We start from the raw sequence: 19,559 nt of genomic DNA, 5'->3' as shown, positions 1-19,559 counted from the left end.
TCTGCCTCCAGAGCGACTGAGCATGTCAGACGATCTACTAACTGCCTGTCGTGACCATATTAGTCCATAGTTTGAATCTGTCTCCACTCTGAATTTATTTATACATCTTCTGTAACTTTTCCCTCCATCAACTGTAAGATGTGTTTGACTGTCTTTTCCCAATGTGTCTTCTAAGTGACTGCGTTTATATATGTGCTCAAAGGATGCTGATGTTAGTCAGGGTATAAAACAGTCTCAGTGTGTTTCATCAGTTGCCCAAAGTGTGTTAGTCATGTGACCGAGGCCCACAGGAAGTGTGTTTGAATGTAGCATGCGTATAATTTGACCAGCCCAGTCAAAAAATGAGACCTTTCACAGAAAGGAAGCAGTCTGAGAGGACGGCTGCAGAAGGGGAGGGAGGGAGGAATGGAGGGAAGGAGAAATGGGGGGGAGGGAAGACAGTGAGCTAGGGAGAGGGAGACAGAGAGAGAGGGAGGGTGGGGGGTTGTCATCGCTGGCTCATTCCAAGCTCTGGAAGTTGAGAAGGAGGAGAAGAGAAAAATAAGTTGCTGCGTTGAGAAAGAGAGGAGCGATAGAGCGAGGGTTCGGATTAGTGAACTGCTCAACTCGTGTGTGTTTTTTTTTTCTTCCCCTCCTCTCCCTTGCACGGGCTCCTAATTTGGGATTTGTTTGAAAGCAGGACTGCGCCCCAGGAAGACTTTTCCTTGCTGGGGAAAGGGAACCCTGCTCCCTCTCTCTCACATTATACACACACACTTGCTCCCCAAAATGTCTGATTCCACTGTCAACGCTCACTTGGAAGGAATCATATCAGACTTTGAAGGTTAGTTTTTTTTCCTCTCTTCACTGCTTTTCTTCTTCTTGTCTCTCTGTGGAGCGAGGCGCTCTTTAACCTTGCTATGAGGACAGTAAAGATAGTTTCCACATGTTTGATTGGAACCAAGCGGATCTGGAAAAAAACAGAGTGTGAAGGGCTCGTTGACATCTGCGGTGAGCTGCGGTCTTTGGAAAGGGAAATCGTGCTAAAATGTTGCTTTTTACTGCTCTTTAACTTTTGTTGAGATGCATGAGTGGGTTTGTTGTGGCTGTCATCCATGAGTCTGAGACGGGTCAAAGAGAGAAACATTCAGAGGACAATTTGCAAGTGATTTAGCCTCTGTCCTGCAAGAGGCCAGATGAGTGTGTGTGTTTACTGTATGTTGAGCCCTCAGGAGACAGCAACTGACCATACGGCTGTGAGGGGAACACCTGGCACACCTCCCCCCCTCTGTTCCCTCCTCCTTTTCATCTCTCTGCCCCTGGCCCACAGATTCCCCCTGTCATCCCTCTCCTCCCTCCTCTTCCACCTCTTCATCCAACGGCTGTGCTTCCCCTTTTCCTCTCTCAGCGGCTCGTCCATCCTCAGCCCCTCTCCCCTTGGCGTGGATGCGAGGAGGAGGATTGGTGGGTTTTGGGTTGACAGGCTGACACCTCTCCCCCCAAATCTGTCTGTCTATCTGACTATCTGTCTCCTGTATCTCACAAACACATAGCCATTAGGGGCGCATCCACACTTGTCTAGAGCTGCTCCTCTTTCAACACCAGGTTGCTTGTGGTATGTACTGGTGAATCTCTCTGCCTCCCTGTCCCTGTCTTTAGGATTTTAAACTATTGGCTTACACAGTGCAACAGAGCAGAAAGATAAGTGGCATTCAGTAAAGAGAGGCGAAAAAGTGCACTTTAACCATGTGACTCAGTCATGCTTTCAGACGTCATCAGCATAATGGGTTACTGTTGTGATTGTCAATGGTGTGTGTTGCCCCTGGATGGGCTGAGTGTGTGGTAATACCTTGGTGTCACCACCATGCACAGTGATGTATGGCCCTGTGTGGCTCAGAGAGCACAGCTTGGCACAGATGCAGCCAGCAAGTCAATAAGAATCATATTTGAAAAGTAAATCATTTTGTCTTCCAGTGACAGAATAGCTTTGCCACGTGTTCCTTCTTCTTCTTCTTCTTCTTCTTCTTCTTTACCTTTGACACTCTAAAATCTAAAAACTCCACTTTCACTTTAAAATATTTGGGAAACTGAAAGGTCAAGGATTACAGGGAATTTTGCAGTCAAGAGGAAGTTCTTTTGAAATTCACTTTAAACTCTAGAATTATTGTTATAAAGAAAAGATGGATACCATCTTCACTCAGATACATCCTCCGAAACACTGTTTGTAACTTTAATTTACTTTTTAGTTAACTTTCATGACAGCAAATCTTCAAGTGACTACCTTTTGTAAGAAAAAAATCTCACAATCTTCTTTTTACAGGTGAAAAGTAGTAAAACATACAGTTTTATTAATGCAGTACACTCAGGGGTTTTGCTTCTGCAGCCTTACTTGGTCTGGTATGAGAAGGAGCTTATAGTAGCTAATGTTAGCAAACCTTTGAGTTGTAAAAATGGATGTTACTTAGTCATGTCACTGCCTTAATGACTCTTCACTCCTTGTGCTACTGTTCCAGCTGTTCAGCATAAAATACAAAGTCTCACTTTAAAGGAGCACTCTGTAGTTTTGGAGAAGAAAGTTTAATCAGAAGAGAAAGATCTTCATTGACTGAATTTTTTATGCCTCAACAAACTAAATAAACACTTTCTTCTTTTTCATGACTGAATAAACTGAATAAACAAACTGACCTTAAAGGACAACACAGTGTCATACTGTTTTACTTTGTTTATATTTGGCAGACCCTGCCACCTTTCTAGCTTCAAACAGTGTTCTGGGGACCTTATTTTCCTCTGAGAACAGCTTGTTCCCTGTCTTTGTGTTATTACCTTAATAATATTGTAAATATTAAAATTCTAAGTTTGAATTTCCTCTGCAAAACTACATAGTGCCCCTTTAACATTTAAGTCAAGTTTCTGTCAGATTTTCTTGTTTTTCCACTTCTTATGTGAAAATAGCCCACAAAATGCAGTATATGAAAGCCCATTTACTTGGCACTCTCATCATTCAATATATTTCTGCACGGTATATTATCTACATTTGCCCAAGAATCTCTCACACTATGGGGTATCAATATACTGTCAAACTTTGATGATCATGGAGTTGTTTGAATGTTGTGAAAGGTGTGTGTGGAAATGATTAGAGCTCTTAAAAAGAAAAACAACAGATGTCATTGTATTCATAGGATGTGACACTAATTTGTCCCACTGTAATCCATACAGTTAATCTGTGAATGAAAGTAGGAAGAGGCAGTGAGCTGAGAGAGACAGACAACAGGATTTTTCTTGTCCATGAGGTTGATGACCTCAGCTGTGACTTCACCCTCACAAACCGACACAGATCATTGACCGGGCCAACCCGGGCTTTCCACTCAGCAGAATTATCATACATACACATTCACATAGAGTCATTTTTTACAGCTCCTTCAAAGTGGTCCATGTCTTGCAAAAGCCCTTTGTGCTTCCTTCTCAAATTAAAAATGTCTTTATATGTGAGACATCAAATGGTGTATTACCCCATGAACCAGATATCTGTCTTGTGTTGATTCCTATTTCAACCAATGGTACCAAAAAGCTGATAATAGTCTCTTTGCCTCTCTTTTCCGCTGTAAGTCTGCATGTTAAGGGCATTCACTGGTCCAGTGAGAGGAAATTCCACTGGAGTAGATTTCTGTGGTGGGTGAAAATGTCTGGGTAGGCAGTGGAGGAGTGGATCAGAGCACAGCTGGGCCTCTCTTTACAGATCAAGCCTGGCCTGCATGGTACTCACCAGCCCATCACCATAGCACAAGTTTTAACAGTCAATGATGAGAAGCAGTTTAAAATTTAATCACCAGGTGAGGGCATTAGGTGTTTAAGGATAAATAAAACAGAAAGTATTGAAGAATATAGATACAACACCTTCTTAACCCTGCTGTTAGTTTCATGTTATGTTTGCAACCAGTTCTGTTTAACCATATGTAAGACAATTTTAACAACCAACTCTTAGGTGAATCATCTTATTTTGTTGGACAAAACTGCTTCATGGCAATGGTGAGAAATTTGATGAGGGATCACCTTTCAAACGCCTTTCCAAATGAAAACTGTTATTAGAAGGCAACTGCCACTTAGCTGTGGTCTTGGATTTTTTCTAGGAAGTCTGTAAGCTTGCTCAGTAGCCCAGTTGTTCCCAAACTGGGGGGACACAGAGGCGCTGTAGGGGCAGCACGTATGACCAGAGGGAAAATGTGGCTTGAAAGTAAGCTGAATGAATACGATTTATGTAGGGAAAAACAAACTGATGCTGATGCTATCGTGCTGACCTTTATTTCAGTAAAATTCGATTTTGATCCTTTTTTTCATTGGTTGCTTATGACTGATAAAAATTGTGGGGTGTGCGGCCTAACTTTTCTGGCTACTGCCAGAATATTGCTTTGGATAAATTGCTGTATCCCATAATGGACTGAAACTGTGGAATTAAGGAGCATTGGTTTCAATATTTATTTATTTTTTACAATCTATTTAGGTATGGGGTTAATGTGCTATTGATCTTAACCATGAAAACTCAGTCTTGTGACAAAACACCAAGAGGAGTCTCATTAATAGAGTTTGTGTGTTCGAGGGAGGAAGTGTTGTCTGACAGAGGCTGATGATAGGAGTCTCTATACTTATCAGCATTATCAGGGTGCTCAATACTCAGCAGCCAGGACAGGTTTCCTGCTAATGACGTCAACAACATCGGAGCTACTGGGAAGCACCAGGTTTACTCTGAGGTGGAGTGAACACAGCAGGTCTTTGTTGGGCTTTAAAGCTGTTTTTCCACCCTGCTGGACACGTGGAGTGAAACCTGCACTGATGCCGACCCCAGGCAAGACCTCAGAGCCACATATCAGCAGGCTCCATGCTATAGCTAAAAACAACTAGCCTGTGATGAAAGGTTTTCTTTTGTGCATTGACGAGAAAGCGCGTTTTTTTCTGCAGAGAATGGAAAGTGTGTTTGACAACCTCCAGGAAAGAGAGTTGGGCTTTAAGGCTATATTTAAAGGCCAAATTCTCTTATTTCAGTGGTCCAAAGCACATTTTGACATGCAGAGCCTTTTTAGGCTACTGGGGTGAACTGCAGCACTTTTTTCAGAGTGTATACGAGCAGGAGTGACTTTAGTTGTTGTGAGTTGAGTGTTTAACATGTCAAACTAGCTTTATTTTGAAATTTAAAGGTAAATCCTGCAATTTAATGCTGCAGCAAACACATGATGAGCAGCTACTTTGTCAGAAGAGCAAAAACAGTACAGCCAAACAACGTGTTTGATAGATTGATTAGGAATAGGGGTCTGCAGCCTGTAATCTGCAGTTCATTGTGACTGCAAAAGTTAAAAAATCCAATTTAAAAAAAACTGAAAATGCTGAAAATGACCACTGTCTTGTTTTGCTACGGAAACGAGCACCGTCAGCGCTACTTCGGCAACAAATTTACTGCATGTCCTGACTGCTTCACAATAAAAGCCCTTCTGTGTTTTGTCAGTTTGAATTAGCATTAACTCACAGAGCTCTCATAAGGTTGTGGGAGAGCGAACAGTAAACAGTGAAGCTGATTGTGACAAAATTAAAATTACTCTGACGCTATTTTACATGCATCATGCCTCGTTTCCTGGGAATCCCCCATGCCTGTGAACGCCGGCAGAATGGTGGACTCTTCGACATACATTGAAAAGTTTACAATATATAAACATTTCATAAAGTGCTGACCATAAATAGTATCGAAATAGGGTTTCATTTAATTTTTAAATTAAAATCGTAAGGGTTAAGTGCAATATACCAGAATATTAGTTACAGCTAATACTTAGTAGGGGTGCTCTGTACTTTTCCTGAAGTGATCCTCAATTTACCCTCAACAGCTGAAGACAAAAGGCAGTTCTGCATCTTATTGACCTGTCCAGCTCATCTACTGTCATGCTCAGAGAGGCACGGAGAATGTCCATGTGGTGCTCATCCAGTAACGTTACATGCAACACTGGAGAACAGAGTAGCATCATCATATGATTTTCTGGCAGTTTAACCATGTTTCAATGCGTGTTAGTTGCAAAACATCGTGCTTGGCTGCAATTCCTTCCTTATTTGGCAGTACAGTCGGCTAGCAAGTTTACAGAATATGTGATGGAGTCTAAAATGAATGGGGTTCAAAAATGTTCAGAGCTGATTTTGTTTCGATTCCAGGTGATGTTGACATTTGGTTTACACTGGTGCTCATTAGTATTATCTTTTTAAAGAGCTGTGATCACTTCTATCCCCTTAGAGCAGCAGCTTAGAGACATCAAATGGTTTGTCCTTAGTATCACACACCCACTTGTACAGCTATTACCTAATGCCATTCAAACACAAACACACAACTGTACAAAGTCCTACATAAACATACAGGCACACTGATAGTGACTGAGACACTGCAGATGCAAATAACGGTGCCACCCTCTTTACATAAACACACAAATAGATAGATATGAATGTGTGGCCTTCGATGTTCATTCACGCACACACACATAGACAGCTCCCAGGATGCAGTTTGGTATGACGTCAACAGAGGCAGAGAGTTTGGCTCCCACCAGGGAGGACCGGGCTGTGTTTGCTTTACTCTCCAGCTGTGTTTAAACACACACACATACAGAGAAAGAGATAGAAACATAACTGACAGGGCCTCTGTCTCCACTCTGTCTGTGACGACCTCACTGTGTTGGGCTCCTCTGTCACCACGGAGCAGGCACACGCCACACAGTTAGCAAAATTCAAGGCTAAACAGGTCATTATATCAGTTTCAGAGTCAAACACAGTTTTAAGTGGTCTGTGGCACGTTGTATGTGCTTTTACTGCTTACTTTCACAGCCCGAGCTTATGTCCTTATAAGATGAGCATACAGTAAGCTACAGTAAATTAGCTGCTCCTTTGGTGGGTCATTTCCTGTCCTTATTCGCAAGAAATTCTCATCCTGACTTAAGGATGAGCCATTACCATCGCATCTAATGAATTTTACATCTAACTGCATTGTGACTAGTGTGTCACCCCTGTGTTTATTCTTGACGAAAGACAGAGCACACTGACAACCCTGTCATCCAGGAAAATTTCAAGGTCAGTTTTCTCAAATGAAACTGCATTTTTCCATGTGAGCAACTCAAAAAGTGTATTGTCAAAGATTTAATGATTTGTGATGCATACTACATGTATATACAATCAGAGTTTCAGTCTAGGTCACAATGTTTTTGTCTTTGTCTCTAATTTTCCTGTCATTTGTCAAGTGCCAAAATTGCCCCATACAGTTAACACGCAGGATTTTATGTTGGTTTATGGTTTACTGTATTTCAGAGGGTTTACTGAGGACATGGCAAACCATCACACTAACATTTAAGGACACCAGGGCCTGACATACTAAGGGGAAAAGTGAAGTAGTATAGATGGTACATGTCACATACAGTATATGGCTGTCACAATAACAGAATTTTAAACTAGGAGACAATACAAGCATAAAAAAACGATACTTGAAACCTCTTTTGATACCACAGCAAATGCATGTTTAAACATGTGGTATTGAAAATTGGTACTCTTGACAAGATTAAAACAGTATTGGTTATTCAGTATGCTCTTAAAGTAAATGTGTGCTCGGACAGGGGGATACCGTATTTCTGCAGATATAGAAGGAATAATTGTGAATCTCTCCAGATACATAAAGGAGGTTCTAGAAATAGCTGGTTATGAGTGGGGTTGATGACCTGTAATTAAAGCTTGTCATTAACTGCTGTCTTGTAATTGCCATAATCACATTAAAGCTGAGAAACATTAACAGAAAGTGAGTCTAGGAAGGACTTATAATCAGAGTTTTACAACGGAAAACTGGGAATTGAAAATGTATCAAGGATGTAAAAACACTGAGTTCTAGGAAGAGGGTCTACCATGCTGGTGCTTGGCCCGTCAGCCGTGAAACATCGGGTGTTTATCTGGGACAGAGGCCGTGTTGCTCCAGGGTCTGTTGCTGCTTCAGTCTCAGGGCCGAGCTGAGGTGAGCCAGGTGTCAGCCTCACATTTGATGCGGAGCTTACTGTCGCCTGAGGAAAAAATCTATCCGACAACAACAACTAAACCTGCACTAAAGGCTGGTTGTGAAATATTGGCACATTAAAATGATATGAAGGGAAGGTGTTGGTCAGAGTGGGAATGAGTATTTTATAAAATGTTTGGTGTCATTTTTCATGTACTTAAAATTAAATGTATTTTAGGTGCTTCCACTTGAAAGCAATATAATTATTTTAAAATTTCTGTTTTAAGTTTACTTTTTTTTTTTTCAAGAAAGGTCCTTTGAAAATCAGCAGCATATTAAACATGACATTAACTTAAAAAAAAAAAAAAATACAAGCCACAAAAACAGAAAGGCTATTTGCTTTGGATGGGTGGAAAACTATTAGCCAAATACCAGACGCATAGGTCTTTTATGTTGTCTTTTTATCAGTCCAAAACATCAGAATACATTTTTGATAGGCCCCCATTACAAAACTTCCCCACAGCTTCTTATTGGTCGATCAGAAATGATGACTCACTTGTTTCCAGGTTGAACGAACTCTGCCGCTCGGGGGTCACGCGGTCAATTAGAGAGCCAGTGGGGTGGGGTCAGTTGTAGTCGTCGTGTCAACAGGTGTGCGAAGTGTCTCTTTAGCGCGACATATTGAGAAGAAGGAGACAATGTCCGTATAATTTGACAAAATCCTAAACCAAACGATTAAATAGAGACCTTCCGTTCAGTTGTAGATGTGTGTCTGTACCTGACACAATTATTAAACCTACTTCGTGGGAATACAGGAATATTTTCATCGAGCTGGTTAGAAGTTATGACCACCATGCTAACGAGCTATGTGAAGCGTGTCCGATCCGGTAAGATTAGCATGTTCACTGTGTAGGATTTTTATGCTAACTAGATTTCTCACTGACTTGCCTCCATAGTTAAAGTATTGACGCTCACTGTGGTGAAATGTGTTTGTATGAAGTTGGGTCTGTGCTGCCAGTTTAAACAGAGACACATTCATTTTTCATACTAACATTTCAATTGTTTTTAGCGTGTGTCATTGCTGACATACCGCTTGTGGTGCCCACTGCCTCTCATCTGCAGGTGCATTGTGTATTTGCTCCTACACATCAAACAACTATTCAACCAATTTTGTTTTTTTACTTTGTAAAATTAAGGTGTTATAATCATCTTCTTTCAATGATAAACTGATTGCACCAACCCTCTGACCTGTAAAGTTGCTGGTTTGAGTTGTTGTCATTGACTTTTTGTCTGACTAAACTCTGTACAATGCCTCAACTGAATAAAAGTCATGAGACCTATCACTGTTTAAGGACTTCTGTTATCATGCGGTTTCCCTTCTTGTATTGTATAACAATCATAAGATCCTTTAAAACTGATTATTAATTATCATACAAATGCTGCAACTGCATCTGATGGAAAAAGAGATTCTTCTGTGTTCTGTCTAACCCCAAATGTGTTGTGTTTCCCAGCGCTGAAGCGATCGTTTGAGGTGGAGGAGACAGATTCATCCACACACCCATCTCCCCTGTCTCGTCGGACCACCAACCCCCTCCGCTCATCCACCTCCTCCACATCCAGCCAGCGGAGCTATGACCTGAGTTCCCGCAACTCCGACTACTCCTCTTCCAGATCTTCACCCTCCGAGTCCTCCAATCCACGTTCGCCAAAGACCGGCATGAGGCGCATTGAGTTATCAGCTGGCCGTAACCCTGACACAGCCTCTTCCCGCCGCACAGAAATCTCCATTGAAGTCTCCTCTAAACAAATTGACAACTCCCCCAGTGCTGGCATTGCCCGCTTTGGCCTCAAACGGCCTGAGGTCAGCCTGAGCAGTCGGAGTTCTGCCCTGGAAAGCTCTTCCAACTCCATCTCCAGCTCCACAAACAGACGAGCAGAGCTCGGCATGACAAGGCCCAGTGAGCCCCCCGCCCCTCCCAGGAGGATGGACGCCCAGCTGTCCTCAGCCCCGGTCTCAAGGATCCCTGAGCCCCCTCAGAGAAGAGCAGAGCCCCCGTCTCCATCCCTCAGCCCAGTAGAGGGGGCCTCCAGGAGGCCAGAGATGCCTGTCTTCAGACAGCCGGACGGTTTGGTGCCAGGCAGTGCAGTGGAGAACAACAACCACCCGCCTCCTGCACCTAGTGCTCCCCTGCCTTCCCTGGCAGAGCCAAGGATTGAGCGGGTGCAGTCGCCTGTTGCAGAGACACCCACAGCTAGACCAACAGACAGTGAGTACCTGCTCAGTTAAACTGTGTTATTAAGTGAAATGTTCAAAGAGGCATTTTAGCCTGTTTAAGCATACAATCTTTTTAAGTTGATTTAAGTGCCATTTGAGTGTCCTCATTTTGGTTCTATCCGGTTTCATCATGGCCTGTCTTTCTTAAGCAAGGACTTGCAACAGTTTGACAACAATTCCACTATGATGAAATCATCTGATCATTGCTTTCCCATGTTGCAGCTCAGTTTGTCTTTGTGTTTACTACCATTTAACTTTAACCTTATCTTGCAATAAAATCATAGTCGGCTTGCAGATATATGTATTCACACATACATAATCATACATTACATCTACATTATACTTTGATTCAGATACACTATATTTGTCCTTTTCTAAAACCACAGACTTGTGACACCCCCACACTGAACACTGTCAAATTCATGTTAAAGTTGATTATGAATCTGAGCTCTGAAATTCAGTACAACACACACTTGAACCTTTACTGACTTTATATTATGCATTTATTCAGGATTTCTGCTTTTTTTTAATTTCCACATATGAGGCAGCTGTGAAGTAACATAAAGATACATAAAGAGCACAAGCATGAATCCTGTGAGCTTGTCAGTCTAGACGAACTGTGAATGTAGGTCAGGAAGGGTGATGATGAGAATCACAGGGCTGCTCCCACGACAGCAGCAACAAAGCATCCAACTGAATAGGCCAGCTCACTTGAACTTGAATCAGCCACTGGCTACGTTCACTGTAGATGTGTGGTGTTTGTGTTGAATTTACAGTAGGTGCATTTACTCATTTTGAAAGGGGAGGTTGAACTTCATTGACATAGTTTAATCAATTATTATCAAGATGCTAGTGAAACAGCAAGTTTGGTTGCTACTGATCTTTGTGTGTCTTTTTCATTGGTTGAAGGACTTTTGTGACATAAGAAGTTATACCTCATTATTGTACCTATTGTTCCAGTAACGTGATGTAAATATATGCAAAATCTCATGCAAAAATAGTTTTCAATGTTTGGCCACTGCTGACTAACCTCTCAGACATGTATTATGGGGATGATGCCAAGCTCAAACTGAGAATCAGATGTTTTTGTAGTAATGTGGACCATAAGTTTGTTTTTACTGAGACAAAACCATAGAGAAATGTCCCATAACTGTGGTAAGATACTGCATACGGGTGAGTCATTGTTCTGTTGGATAACCTCTCGGTTAGACCAGGTCAAGAGTGGAAGAACAAGGCTCTTAAATGTTATGTGTTTAATCCAGTCATCCCACAATAAAGCCTTATGGGATTTGATGGAACAATTTTTATTTGTTTTACTCTTTTGCCCCCAGTCTAGTAGGGTGTAATGATGACAGAGTTGGTCAGTCTGTTCATCCAACATGTTGGTCTAGAGTGAAGACATCCTGAGTTTACCTTTGACCGAACTGCCATGACATTTAGTCTGGATATTCCTATTTCCAAGAAAGAGGTCCTAATCCTATTAATCTTACCCCTGACCTTTGCTATATGCTGAGAATATTCTTCATCCTGAGTGGATGAATCCTAATATTTAATGTTACCCCATGACCGTTTTTTTAGCGCCACCCTCAGGACAAACACTGGTAAAGTTTCATGACTAGCAAAATTTCTAAGTGTGTTTATTTCATCTGCTTCTTCTTGAGTCTAATGAGTTAAAGCATGTGTGAGACTGGGAGTTATGGAGGATAGGCCATGTATCTGAAGTGGCATACCTTCATCTTTTCATTGTGTTAATTCACAAGTAGGGCTGCAACTAACGATTATTTTCATTATCGATTAATCTATCAATTGTTTAGTCTTTAAAATGTGAAAAAATGCTCAACAATTTTTCTAACGCCCAAATTGTTTCTTTTGTTCAACCAATAGTCCCAAACTCAAAGATAATCATAATTAACTTTGTCATTATTGTCATTAAAAGCAGCAAATCCTTACATTTACATTACATTACAGCCTCTTAATGAGCAACCCAACCGTCCTCAATGCTACTTTGCATCTCATGTAAATATTGTAAATATCTTTTTAGTTTATTTAGTCTATTTTATTCTATCTGACTTGTTTTGTGTCTGTGTAACTAACGTGCTGACTTGTGTACTTAACGTGCTGACTTGTGTACTTAACGTGCTGACTTGTGTACTTAACGTGCTGACTGTGTACTGAACATACTGACTCGTTTGTGTCTGTGTACAACTACTCCACGTGCCTTTAATTGCCCCCCGGGGACAAATAAAGTTTTTTGAATTGAATTTAAGAAGCTGGAAGTAGCAAATATTTGAAATTGTTGCTTGAGAATTACTCAAATATTTAATCAATTATCAAAATCGTTGGGAATTAATACCCTTCTGATCGTCTAGCCAATTAATGGATTAATCATTGCACATTTACAAGAAGGCTTAAGTAGAGTTTGAGCTTGGTACTGGTTCTTGTAATAGTAGGAGATATGTGTTTATTTGTGCTGGTTTTGTATGCGATGGTTTCAAAATCTCCACTTGGTTGTTTATGCAGTTTCCTTCCCTAACTCTTATCCTATTAGAACGGCTCGTCTTCATAGTGTGTGTGTGTGTGTGTGTGTGTGTGTGTGTGTGTGTGTGTGTGTGTGTGTGTGTGTGTGTGTGTGTGTGTGTGTGTGTGTGTGTGTGCGCGCGCGTGTGTGTGGGACTGTTATCTGGAGACAGCTGTGCTCATGGGTTCCTCTCACTGGTTGAGTTGAATCCAGGCGTAGGCGGCTGGGAGGTGATACATTCCAAATCTGGAGGTCATAAAACATAAAAATAGAAAGCCTCCAATTTCCACTTTTTGTGCTGCGTGTTGCCTCTCTGTTTCTCTCTCATTCACTGCACTTCCTTTGCACACAGCTTGTGATTTAATTTGACTTCTGCTTCTTACCGAGGATATTTCTTTTCTATAGTTTCATAGGAGCCACAGTGTTGGTGAACCAGTCAGCAAATATGCATGCTAAAAATCTAAGATGTGGCCTTATGTCAGTAGAAGAGAATTAGGCAAGGAAAAGTGAGAGGATTAAGTCTCAACTTCTGCCACATTGGGCTCAGATTACCACCTTCCTGCTCAGCCTTGCATGTTGAGGGAGGGAGGCCCTGCTAGAAAGAAGCTTGGGAAGATATGAGGAGCAGACAGGAGGTGGAGAGAGAGAGAAGGAGGAGTGTCAGTGGGTAGAATGGTAGAAGGAGAAAAATGGAGAGCGAAATAAAGCGTGCAAGAAAGAGTGTGATTTCCTGTAAAGGCCGTCTGCAGGGGGAAAACAAAATGAGAAAAGCCCACTTTAACCTCCAGTCATTCGGGAGTAAAACTAAACAGACAGACCACACTGCTCTGACGACATGCCCAAAATTACAATTTACTTTCCATTTCCTCAACAAGTACACACACCACACATTCAGGAAAATTCAAGTTATTTTTACATAAACATTTTGTTGTCTTCCAGAAAGGGAAACTGGGATTGTTTTCAGTTTATATCTGTGTTGTTTACTTTTGTGCAGCTTGTGTCAGCTCTGTATCCGGTGGGACGCTGTCAGAGTGTGTTTGTGTGGCCCATGAGATTTTTCCTCGAGGGTTCATGTGATACTGTACTGAGATCTACCTGCCTCTAGGCTCTTAGCATGTTTATGTGTCTGTGCTCATGTGCAAACATGTATTCAATGTTTACATTAATTCTCACACAGATGACAAGTTTAAGAATCTCTTGCCCACAAAAGAGTGACTGATGAACATGCTGATAAGCGATAAGCTGGTTGTTTATGTGGCAGCTGTAAAGTACAAGGTGCTGTAATGACATGCTCGGTTTCAGTTGATTTGTTGGCTATAATGATGAGCAGCTGTATCCAGTTTTGTGGTGTTTCAACAGGATGTGATCTCATGCTTATTGTCACACACATTCATTCATTCATTCTGTACACTGCCTGGCTCAGTTTTCTGTCCCATGCCTTGAGCTTGATTTGTTTTGTCTTTGCCTCTGTGATGAATATTACAGAGTCAATTTAATATCTGAGAAAAGGCACTTTTATTTTACAAGCATAAACTTGGCTAATGTTAAATAAGGATGACTGGGTAGAGAAGTATGCATCCCTGACTGATTGTGTTCTACACACACGTGGAAGTGAAGGGATTATTCGATTTTTTTTTTTTTTTTCAACTATTCCCTTTATTCCCATAACTTTTTATTACTTATAAGGTGACGACATTGGAAAGCTGTTGCCTTTATCTGTGAAGATGAGGTGTGTAACCCTCTCATTACTGACACTGACCTCTTTCTGATCTCAGTAAGTAATTTAATTACTTCTGTTTTACTGGTCCAAATAAAATGGTGTTAAGTGCTTCAGAAGGTGCTTGCAAATATACAATATAATAATATTATTAATAATATAATAATAATATTGCAAATAAAATTTCACAGCACAGATAATACTTTATCTTCTCTTATATTTGAGTGCAGCATTGTAGTATGTGGTATGTAGTGTGTAAGAAAGAATGTAAAAAGAGGAATTTCTGTCATGTAGGAAGAATGTTAATTTTGCAACAATTTTTATAACTGCTTAATTGTAGATTATTCACCGCAAAGCCCAATATCCTGTGTTGTACTGTATATCACATTCAAGTAAACATCTTTTAGTTTTTTTGACTGTGTTGGTCACACAAAACAAGTTTTAAGATCGGGGAACTTGGGAAGCTATTTTGATTTAATTGTATTATTTGAAAAACAATCTAAAGCTCATTAATGATGAACAGATTAGAAATAATTATTTCTTGTGTTTTTTACATTCCATATGAAGCAAAATAATCTATTGCTCAAAAGTATAAATAATAAAGTAAGTAATAAAAATAATTGTTATTTGCTGCCCTAACTCTTCTCTTTTTTTCCTTTTTTTTCACGTACACAAATTAACCCAGTTACCCTAGTTGAATTGGAACTAAAACAAGCATAACTACATTGATAGATGTGGTTTGGTTCTGTGAATGTCCCAGAAGGCTCATAGTGAACTGCATGAAAAGAAACCTTTCTGCACAAAAATATCAATAATTGATTACTTTCACTTCTGTGTTGATTAAGTATATTCATTAACATGAAAACAAAAGTGTCCCTCTCTATATTGTAATTATCTGATTTTGTGGCTAGAGTAAGATCTTTTTTACAGACTACCATTACTCCTCAAATTGACCCAGTTGGTGTCAGCTTTTAGACTTCTTTTTTCAAACTGTTCAAACAGCAGTGACTGTTTATCATTAACAATTGGCACTTTACTCTATCACTCTCGAGAGGAACCTTAGATTTGTATTTTCTTAAAGCTGAGTCTGCAACAGTTTTTAATGATGACTCATTATCTTATGATCTGCTGGGTCTTGTGCTGGCCTGCTGAGTGCTATCCTAGTTTCACCACATTAGAACAGTATTCATCTATTTCTCACAAACATAAAGGCCTTTTTGATAGGCCTGCCTGGGACTTGGCGAGAAAAAAGAACTCATGCATGTCACAAGGGATGGAACTGGTCTTGCTGATAAAACCTTAATCAGTATGTGGGTGTGTGTGTTTTACATGAGGAAGAGATGATGTTTAAAACACAGACACGCAACCGTCATCATGATATGACATATCTAACTTGTGCTCATCCAGTTTCCTTGAACTTAAGATAAAGTAACTGACATGGGTTTGACCGACACATTATAGTTTAATAAACACAATTTTCAACACTACAGAAGAAAACGCAGCCATAATTCAAGCACATACATTATCAGTGAAGGCTCAAGACTGTCCTTATGAGACCACAGAGCCTTTCACTTCATCTTTTCAATGTTTCATCCATCCATCAGATAAATTTAAATTCTCTTCATCTGCTTTTAGTTCTATTACCATGCCAGACCAGTGCATAAGCATACAATACAATACATTTACATTTACATTTACATTTACATTTAGGGCAATACAATATGGTACAATTAATCAAAATGTCAAGATTTGGGTGAAACACCACCCTTTTGAACTTCCTTTGTTGTAATAAAATGCAAAAAACTCTCATGCTGTTTTTGAAATATTTACAGGCAGGCAGCATCAATCCAAATGTCGTTCTAAGTTATTTACAGCAGACTTTGACCAACAGTGCCATGTTGGTTTTATCATGGTCGCTTTGTCCCTCCCCTCAAAACTCACTCCTCCACACCAAAACAGCAACTGAGAATTGAACCTGAAAACTACTGTCACTGAATAGAAACAGCCAGCATATAAAATAAAACATTTCAGTGAAAGAAGACTGTCATAAAGATTGTCAATGATAAACATTTCTAATTAATATCAAAATAAAATAAGATTTGGCATGGTCAAATAAACAAGTGTGTGACATTTATTCTGGATTGAATGTTGTTGTTTTTTTGTTTTTTTTAATGCCTGTATTATTTTTTTAGTTGAACTTCTTTCATTACAAAAACACTTTTTGAATACCAGTGCTCCCGCTCCACAATGTCATGTAATTGCGACTTCATGAGACTTCATAAAATTCTAAGGCAGAAGCTGAAACAATTTTACAGTGGTAGGCAAAATTTGGTTAATGTCTAATTGCCCAAAAAACAATTAATAAAATAATAATAATTAATATCCCCAAAGCCCAATAACAACAATGACAATGTCTGTTGCAGCTTTCTGGTCTGTTGCTGCTTTCCGGTATGTTTATGTTTACGGGCCTGTCGATGTTTACGGGCCTGCCGATGTTTGCCGGTCTGTTGTTTGCTTCTGGTCTGTTGTTGCGTTGGTTCAATAAGTGCTTTTCCTCAATCACAATTAACAAGAACAGTCCAAGGCAAGCAAGGTTTCCCCATGTGTGTCTGATGTAGAAATCATCAGCGTTACTTTCAAAGCGGTTTCTGAGGTGCAACAGTGGCTGTTGGCCGTCTCTCACAGAAAACTCTCTGATCTGTCTTAACAGGTAAGTAGTCACCTGGTAGGTATGAACTGGATCATAAGGTGTCCCCTGATGTTCAGAAGTGTCATAATGCTGTGTGATGTACACTTGGTCTATCCTCTGCCCCTGGACTCTGATTATGATCCTGTCCCTGTTCCCCCCCACATACTCTCTTGGGGGATCGACAACATAATCTGGAAGTTGAACAGACGTGTCTTGATTGAGATTGCCAACAGTGTAGTACCGGTATCCCCAAGGAAGTGGGTCCAATAGCCTCTCATAGTTGCCGTAATGATGTGAGCCATATTCACTGTTTGGGTCAAAGGTCAGCTGTATGACATTGTTATTGTCTATGTCAACTGCGTTGGCAAACCAGTGGAGCAGCATAAGACTGTGCTTGGGCACTGATTGGCCAAAGTCAATTTTCTGCAACGCCTTGATTGACTTGAGCTTTTTGTGTACAGCCGACACAGAGGTCAGGACAAGGAGCAGAGCTACACACCAACTGGTGACTCTTACTGACATCTTCATCATCCTGTTAAGACATTTAAATAGTTAATGCCCACATTATTCAACCATACTGTATCTTATCAATCCATAACTAGAGATGCATCTAATTCTTATTTTCAAGATTTGATAAATCTATTTATAATATTTGTTCTTAATTTGATGAATAGATGATTCTAACACCTCACGGATAGGTTGACACATTTACTTGCGTGTCTAAACACAGTACTCAGGCAGTTATAGAAATACAGAAACAGGTTTTGCTTCTTGTAATTAATCCTAGTCAGTTCAATATTCGAAAGGGATCCTAATGCCCTAAAACTGTCAAGTTAGTATTTTTTATACAGTCTGTCTAAAATTAGCGATCAGAAAATAAGAGAGCTCACCTGCTTTCGTCTGCTGCCATCAAGCATCTGATCTTTGTGTTCGCGTTAGGGCAGGCAGGTAATGTTTACTTGTAAATGAAACTGAAACGTAGCAACGGTAGTGGTTACAGGAAGTTCAATAATAAATCTCTATGAATGAAACTTCCTTCTGTATATCAAAAAACAAAAGCAGTACTCCCTTTCAGTGTTTTATTGCGGTTTACCAGTCATGTGTCTGTAGAAATGCTAAAAGCTGATTTAATTTTATTTACAATTTTTAGTAGAATGACTGGTGTAAAGAGAGAAAGTAAAGAGAGTCATCTGGGATTTTTTTGACCATGAAGAAAAACTAGTCTGTGTACAAGTTTAATAGTGTTTTCTTTGGACTGCAGAATAAGGAGCAAGGAAATGTGTTGTAGTGCCTGCCTTATTATTGCCCCCACATTCCACTGGGCCAGTCTCCGTTCTAGACAATGCTTGTGTTTTCAAAAGCTGTGCCACGGCATGTTTCAGCAGACTCTCAGAAGCGCTCTCCGCTCTGCTCAACAGAGAACATGCACCGAGTGTATTTCTGACGAAAACAGACCATAGCCGTGTCAAGCTGCACAGAGCACATTGAACCAGACAGGAAGTCAGACAGTGGAACGGCAGAGTGCATCCAGTCAATTTTCAAAATAAAACACCCTGCGCAGACTCAGGCTGTACAGCACAACAAATTCAGAAATATTAATAAAAAACACACTTATAACAGTCAAATAATGAAACGATTTAACTACATCGCCTACTCAACCACACCATATTAGCAACTCAACAATATCAGGCAGGCATGAGGCTCTCTCAGTGGCATATGAAGCCATGTGGAGGACGGACCAAAACAGCGTCGCACATGCCAGGTAACAGAGACGTGCCCAGTGGAATCAAGGGGTTGGCCTGTATACACAGATCCATGTTTTATAGGCTGCATTATTATGCATTTTTTGCTACTTAACAAAATTCTTATTTTCATTGTAGTGTTTTTGTAATTTCCATTGAAGGCCATTGTTCAAACTTAACTGTCATGTATAAAGTTTATATTCTACTGCAAAATGGCCTCTCCCAGTACATATCAGTGTCACAACTCTTCATTACCAAATTTGAGAAATCATTGTCTGAAAGTGGTTTTGTTCACTTTAATGCAGCGATGACCTCAAAAAATTGTGGTGAATTTGGCATTTTTCCTTTGTTGGACAATACACAGAAGAATTTGCCTGAAGTTGTGGGTTGAGAAATGAGGATGAGCTGCAACAAAAGATCTCCTGACGGATTTGAAACAAGGATGTAGTGTTTTCAGACCACTGGGTCACAAGGACGCCCAGTTTTTGAAAAGTTATTAATTTATCCAAAATTTTCCCCTCCATGAAGGGTGATATTTTCCAACTTTTTCTAAGAGTCTTAGTCAACCATTTTCCAACAGAATTTGTACTAACACCCCTTTTTCAAGACATTAGGTTTATTACAAAATCACATAATGCCAGTTCAA

At 40.2% G+C, this 19,559-nt stretch overlaps 2 protein-coding genes across 5 annotated transcripts in view; one reads left to right on the top strand and one right to left on the bottom strand.

The window, feature by feature from the left end:
- Positions 1 to 19,559, top strand: part of LOC141019140 (neuronal-specific septin-3-like) — a 92,526-nt gene that overhangs the window by 24,573 nt on the left and 48,394 nt on the right. For 2 of the 4 annotated variants that reach the window (XM_073493969.1, XM_073493972.1), the window contains one exon: positions 9,484 to 10,239. In XM_073493969.1, coding sequence (XP_073350070.1) covers positions 9,484 to 10,239 — 756 coding nt within the window. Of the gene's footprint in view, positions 1 to 621; positions 824 to 8,633; positions 8,860 to 9,483; positions 10,240 to 19,559 lie in introns of those variants that run through there. The other 2 variants (XM_073493970.1, XM_073493971.1) reach the window with 2 other exon arrangements.
- On the bottom strand, positions 15,925 to 18,093 carry LOC141019144 (uncharacterized). The gene is made up of 2 exons (XM_073493975.1): positions 18,062 to 18,093; positions 15,925 to 17,703 (listed from the first exon to the last, which is right to left on the bottom strand). The coding sequence occupies exons 1-2, from the start codon at positions 18,079 to 18,081 to the stop codon at positions 16,815 to 16,817; spliced, it is 909 nt and encodes a 302-aa protein (XP_073350076.1). The 5' UTR covers positions 18,082 to 18,093; the 3' UTR covers positions 15,925 to 16,814.

Source organism: Pagrus major, chromosome 23 (genome assembly GCF_040436345.1).
Source record: "Pagrus major chromosome 23, Pma_NU_1.0".
NCBI lineage: Eukaryota > Metazoa > Chordata > Actinopteri > Spariformes > Sparidae > Pagrus > Pagrus major.
The sequence above is the reverse complement of the archived record's forward strand: the minus strand, read 5'-3'. Positions and strand labels throughout refer to the sequence as shown.

What these genes read in the sequence shown, in the direction of transcription:
- LOC141019144 (XM_073493975.1), bottom strand. Translation starts at nt 18,081, where the DNA reads ATGGCAGCAGACGAAAGCAG. An exon ending in ATGGCAGCAGACGAAAGCAG is followed by an intron (nt 17,704 to 18,061) that starts GTGAGCTCTCTT and finishes ATGTCTTAACAG; the next exon opens with GATGATGAAGATGTCAGTAA.